General features: G+C 34.4%; 1 protein-coding gene across 2 annotated transcripts in view; it reads left to right on the forward strand.

The window, feature by feature from the left end:
* LOC106870753 (eukaryotic translation initiation factor 2-alpha kinase 3) overlaps window positions 1–7,075 on the forward strand; it is a 58,471-nt gene that overhangs the window by 17,028 nt on the left and 34,368 nt on the right. For both annotated transcript variants that reach the window (XM_014916948.2, XM_014916949.2), the window contains exons 4-6: window positions 2,113–2,249; window positions 4,557–4,696; window positions 6,105–6,211. In XM_014916948.2, the coding sequence (XP_014772434.1) occupies window positions 2,113–2,249; window positions 4,557–4,696; window positions 6,105–6,211 (384 nt within the window). The remainder of the gene's footprint in view (window positions 1–2,112; window positions 2,250–4,556; window positions 4,697–6,104; window positions 6,212–7,075) is intronic.

A 7,075-nucleotide genomic window follows, 5' to 3' on the forward strand; every position in this document is an offset into this window, starting at 1 on the left:
GCCAGGTAGCCTTGTACCTCCTACACAGCCAGACACCTGTTTCTGTCTCTCTCTGTCTCACTATAACCTTTCATCATCTGACACAAGATCACCACCTCTCAAAAGATTTCTGTCTTGCAAGTTATTTGGTGACCCTGTCAGTAGAGGTGCCACATAAAAATCATCCAGTCCACACTGTAAAGTAGTTGGCATATTTGGAAGGGCATCCAGCTGTAAAAACCTTGCCAAAACTGGCCTTGCCAATGCTTGTGCCACACAAAAAGCACTAAGTCCACTCTGTTGATTGGTTGGTGTTAGGAAGGGCATTCAACTGTAAAAATCCTGCCAAAACAGTCACAGAAGTTTAGTGCAGGTTTCTGTGTGGCCAGTTCCTGTCAAACCGTCCTACCCATGCCAGCATGGAAGGTGGATGTTAAATGATGATGATGATTAATGTCCTTTCTATCATGCTGTAGGTTTCTACTTTGAATTTCTGCATTTCTTGTATGTTGTCTCCTATTAGTTCATCTTCTGAATGTATGAGTTTATAAATATTATTGCAGTGTGGAGCCATCGTAATGTAAAATCAGGGCATTTTTTTTTCTCTAAAAGCAATTTTAAATTGTTCCTGCTTTACTGTAGAATTTTGATATCTTATTGTTTGATGTTTATAATCATCATCATCATCATTATGTTTTTAAGAGCATATTCTGTGAGGACCTGTTGTGCTGTTGCTCTTATTATTTCTGAGATGTCGTGTATTAATCTGGAGCTTTTCTAATAGTTTCGAAGATAGCCTTTTATTATTTCTGATGACATCTGTTGGAAAAATATTTTCTGTGTCAAACCTGCATTGTTTGTCTAGCATTCAAGTTGTGACCAATGTACAGTAACCCCTCGCCATATTGTGGTTTATTATTCAAGCTTACATCGATTCCTCTGGGGTGTTGTTTTGCATTTATAATAAAATAAATATCTACAAATTATAGAAATAATAAAACAAAAATATACAGTACTGTTTCTACTTCCCAGATTTTCACCTACTGCAGGAGGGTTTGGAATGTAACACCTGTGATAGTCAAGGGATTACTGTCCATGCTTTGTCTCGTCTAAAGACATGCTGTCTCCTCTATCTGCTTTTTTTTTTACCACTATTACAATGGTCTTTGTTCCTCTCAGCTGGCTGGTTCCCTGCCACCTCCACTCAGGTACTCCTGATCCATTTGTTTTCCTCCTCTCATCACCCAGTTTTAGCCGGCCAAGCAACTCTGTAGAATCTATTTTGTTGGCTTTTGGTGGTTATGTGACAGCAGCAATTTTCATCACTTTTGTATTTGACATTGAAATGACAGTGTGGTGATAATAGCATCAGAGATAGTTTTCTTGGTTTATGAATATTGAAGTCATATTCCATTACTGATTATTCTTATGATTTTGGACAAAGTACATAACTTTGTTTATTTTAGATTATGTGGTTAAAACAGGTTAAGAGTGAATAATTTTTTACTTTAGCCATTTTTATTTATTATCATCATTATTGTTTTAGCATTCACTTTTCTTCCTTGCTTGCAGAATTCTTTGTGACAGATTTTCTTTGGCTAGATGCCTTTCCTGTTGCCAATCCTCAAGTAAAGTAATATTTTCTCCTGGTCAGGCATGTTTTTACTGAAGAGTCACTGTCATACAAGTGGTGTGACAGTGACTCTTATCAACAACTACCATGCAAAGTCTAGACAAGCAAACACTCAAACATACTGACATGCACATATACATGTGTGTGTGTGTGTGATGGGCTTCTTTCAGTTTCCGTCTGCTAGATCTACTCAAGAGTTTGCTCCACCCAGCTCTATAGTAGAAGAAACTTGCTCAGTGCCACACAGTAGGACTGAACTCAGAACTATGGAGTTGGGAAGCAAACTTCTTACCACACAGCCATGTTTGTACCTCATAAGATAGAAGAAATATACCAGTTTAAGCCATTATAAGCTGATGACATCCAGACGAATAAAAAGGATTTAAACCTCAATTTTTCAGCAGATCTTTATGAATGTTGATTTATAAGATTTTGGTAATTAGCTTTAAAATGTCATTAAATATAATTACAATGAATGGATATATTTTTTTAAAATTCAGCTCCGATACACATGTTCCTTGAATGGATGCCAGCAATTTGGTTATACAGATTCATTGGGTGATGAAGAAGATTTGCTTGTTATTACTAGAAACACTCAAACAATACGAGCTGTTGACTCACGGACTGGTTCGGAAAAGTAAGATGCTATAGTTATTTTTTGTTTCTGTCTGTTTGCTGAGTGTGTATCTTGTATTTGTAGCACATGACAAATCTAAATTGGTTGAGCAAATGAGAGTAAAAAAAAGTTTTGCTTGGTACAGAATATTTGTACGATTCTGATGTAAGTATTGGGAAAAAGTGTTTAGTTGGTATTTTCTTCTAAGAAAGGAGTTTTAATTTTGTTGTAGTAGTTATCTCATGTTAATAGAAATTTCAATGTTTGTGGACAACATACAATGGTCTGCTTGTCTCCTGGTTGGCATTCCATCATTTGCATGATTGTGGCATGCCAGAGCATTGCTTTGAGGAATTTTAGTCGAATAAATCAACCCCACTGCTTAATGTTTAGCATGGTACTTATTCTAGTGGTCTCTTACCAAACCAGTAAGTTACAGGAATGTAAACACACCAACATCAGTTGTCAAATGATGGTGGTGAAGGACAGACAGACAGACACACAATGGGCTTACCTACCAAATCCCCTCACAAGGCTGTGGTTGGCTTGAGGCTATAGAAGACACTTGCCCAAGGTGGGACTGAACTTGGAATGGTGTGGTAGGGAAGCAAACTTCTTGCCACATAACCACACCTGCACCTAATACAAAATGCTCTGGATTATTTTTGTTGCACCTCAATTTACTCAACAAGTGAAATTTGTTTTAAGTCAGCCATTAAATTTTATCAAGCAATAAGCAATCAATGTTCCTTTATTTTTTCTGGTTTTCCTAACCAGAGTGCTCCCGCCACTTTTCAGCTGGCATTCAAAGAGATGACAGGTATTAGTGAAGTACCATTGTGCACTTTGCTTCAATCCAGATTTAATAGGATTACCTGTAAAACACACACACAGTGGTTTTACAATGTCATTTTGAATCTCCTTTACATTTTGTGGTAACTAAGTGGTTCTGGTGCAAACCTGCAGAATGACTTTAATCCCACTGGAGGTCTCGAGTATGTTGTTCATGGTTATCCTACAATCTTGGATGCACATAGCATCCTTTATCATAATCCAAATTTCTTAATGTTTGAAATAGCTGACTTTCATCCACAACATTTTACTTAAACTGAATTCATTTAACTAAAGGCTTTCTATTAGTAAATAGTAAAAACATCCACAAACTGTTTTTCACACTGGTAATCCAAACAGCACCTTTGCACAGTCGCTCAGTTTGAAAGTTGAACAATTTTTCATCTTGTTATTCAGTTAAAAATATGTTGGCTTCAAAGGGAGAATATTTTGAAGTTTATTAGGTCTGTGTAACATATTTGTTCCTGACATTGACAAGCCTTGGCACACACCATATTTTGTGTAGCATTCATTAAGCATACTTCCACTTCTCAATGGAAATAGCTGCATTGACTTCTATGCAAGATGCATCAACTTTTACAACATAAGGTTAGATGACTATAAAAACGATTTCTTCAGTGGTTCCTTATGAACACGTAACTCATTCTTGTCTCAACTTAGGCCACTGTCTTTATCAAAGACTTAGTTGTGTTGGTGAACCAGATAATGGACTTTTCTTTGCTTGTTTTCTCTGGTACATTTGGGAGCTGTGACATCATCAGTACATAACTCTAGACCTGGGGCCTGCAGACTTCTGGTGGTCTGTGAACTAAATTCAAAATTTCCTATATATATATATATCTATATCTACATAAGGATAAGCATATTAAAAGGGGTTCATGGAAAAACTCATTTAAATAAAAAAGTTGGAGACTACTGAAAAGGTGGGAACCTCTGCTCTAGATCGTTTCCACAAATTGAAACTTAAACCTACTGGAAATGGCAGAGAAGCAAGAACAAGCAAGCTGTGGGTTATGTGGCCTCAGTTTCGTCGAGACGTGGGGGGTTCACAGTGTTGACATTATTGGAAATTTGCTGAAAATGCTTGTGAGTGTGGCAAAGCTTGTTCCCAAAGGAAATTTCTCAGCTCTGGAAGCAGAAGTGAGCTTTGTACTGTCTGCTCAAATCCATAAGAATTGACTTGTGTAAGAGATTACTTAGGCTTAATTTGGGATTAAACAGAAGATATTTAGGTTAGTAATTGTTGTTATAGAATTATTTACTCCCTTATTTGGAGCTGATTCTTTTGTGCATTTGATCTCTTAGAGGAGGTTAAATGCCATCAGCTTATTGATTCCACAATCGGCCATACTGTCAGGATTGGATTGTATGTGAAATTGATGGTTAATACATCTTTTTCCTCTCTTTTTTTTTTTTTTTTTTTTTTTTTTTTTTGCAAATTCAGTTTAAAATTTCTCTTTTTTCTATTTCAAACAGATGGAATTTCAGTGTTGGTCACCATGATGTCAATTATGTTGGTTTGTTGCAAAACAAACTGATGAAGTCTTCGAACACAGAAGTGGACGAGGCTTCAGAAATGGATGCAGAATTGGAGAATAACTTTGTAACATGTCCTGGTTAGACATTTAATTTATTGACGTATTTTTAAAAACTGAAATCATGAATGGCTGCCTCTTCTTTCTACTAAGTCTGATAAATTCTTTTTTATTTTTTAATAAATAAATCTTTTTTAACACTTTAAACAAGGATCCTTTAAAGTTGGCATAGGAATTTATTTAATATTTGCTTAATATTTATTTAATATTAATTAATATCTATTTAATATTAATTAATATCTATTTAATATTAATTAATATCTATTTAATATTAATTAATATCTATTTAATATTAATTAATATCTATTTAATATTAATTAATATCTATTTAATATCTGCTTAATATCTATTTAATATTAATTAATATCTATTTAATATTAATTAATATCTATTTAATATTAATTAATATCTATTTAATATTAATTAATATCTATTTAATATTAATTAATATCTATTTAATATTAATTAATATCTATTTAATATTAATTAATATCTATTTAATATTAATTAATATCTATTTAATATTAATTAATATCTATTTAATATTAATTTAGTACAAACTGAAATTTGTGGAGACTTGTAGTATTAGTAGTTGTTTATAATTGTAGTCGTTATAGAGCAGAATGCAACGAAGCATAGACAACGTTCAGTGTTTATGATGCTGACAAAATAAAATGAAGGTTCTGGATAATATGTTTAGTATTGCAGACACGAGACGTGGGAGGGTTTATTTCTTGTACCATTTGAAAGTTTTCGGTTTGGGGTATCTCTGAGTCAGCACTCTTAAATAGTTTCTGTGTCGCATTACAAGGTCTTTTTTCTCTCTCTCTGGTATAGTTCTTTTTTTCTTAGTACAATGTGATAATATGAACCCATAATTCTTGAACCAGAATTTTAACATTTCATTATCCAGTTAATTGTTGCAACTACACACCAGTAACATGTGCTGGCAGCAGGATTTTTTAAGTGGACTATTGTCTAATGGGGTTTACTTCCATTCCTAAGTGAGACATAATCTTTTGACCTGAGTTGGAGGGTAGTAACTCTGTATAAGAACTAACTTGGACTTTGATGACCCATCCAATCCAGGTCAGCATAGAAAGTGGATGTAAAATGATGATGATGGTGGTGGTGTGACATCATCTGAAGTAGCTGCCCCTAAACTAACCTGTACTTTACATTTTAGAATCTTGACAAGGTATAAATAGATCCAATCTTTCCTTTCTGAGCAATCGAGAGAAATCTTATTTTGAGCAGAAATAAAATTTTCTTCTCAAGATTTGGTGAAAGAGAAAAGGGTTACTTTTAAGGGGCATACTTCACTGAAATGTTATTTCTTTTTTTTTTTTTTTGTGTGTGTGTGTGTGTGTGATGAGTAAATATTCATATTTAGAGAATCTAAAATTGGAAATGTTTTAAATTGTTGCAGATGAAATGAATGATATTGTAGAGTCTTCACTAAAGATTGTTGTACCCCAGGGCATAATCTTCTGTACATGTCCTGATGATCCAAATCAGATGCTATGGCAACATAAGGTATGTTTGTCAAATGTTTATCAACAAAATCATGGTACTTTTATTAACTTGTTTGAAATTTAATTTTCTAAAGTTTCTCATTTTTGAAATTTAATTTAAAATAATTTCTCAGACATTCTTTTGTGTCACTTTAATTTCTTTATGCAAATCAATAGACTTAATTTTTCTATATTGTATAAAAAGTAATTTGTTGAATAAATGAGTTCATTTGATTATCCTTTGCGTTTCTGAACAACAATTTCAGCATTTAAAAATAGAATGGCTTTAATAAGTTTGCAGATTAAAAAAAAAAAAAAAGAAAAAAACTATTTGGCTTTTTTTTTTTTAAGAGCTGATCTTCATTATCTTAAAGAATTTTTCTATGGATGGCATGAGTTGGACGGTTTGACTGAGAACTAGCTGGCCAGGGGGGTTGCACCAGACTCCAATCTGATTTGGCAAGGTTTCTTCAGCTGGATGCCCTTCCTAATGCCAACCACTCCGAGAGTGGGTGTTTTTTTACATGCCACCGGCACTGGAGCCAGTCAGGCGGCACTGGCATCTGCCGTACTCGAATGGTGTTTTTTACATGCCACTGGTATGGGGGTCAGTCAGGCAGCACTGGCATCGGCCACGCTCGAATGGTGCTCATATATCCATGTTGTTACTCTTGCTTTGGTCATTGAACTGCAGCCATTCGGGGTTTAGTCTTTAAATTGACCTCAGTATATTTTTTTAAGTCAGGTACTTATTCTATCGGACCCTTTTCATTGAACCACTAAGTTACAGAAACATAAACAAACCAACATCTGTTGTCAATTAGTAAGAGACAAGCACAGACATTCACACATTCACACATTCAAACACATACACCCCCCCCCCCCC

This window comes from Octopus bimaculoides, chromosome 2 (assembly GCF_001194135.2).
Source record: "Octopus bimaculoides isolate UCB-OBI-ISO-001 chromosome 2, ASM119413v2, whole genome shotgun sequence".
NCBI classification, from domain to species: Eukaryota; Metazoa; Mollusca; class Cephalopoda; order Octopoda; family Octopodidae; genus Octopus; species Octopus bimaculoides.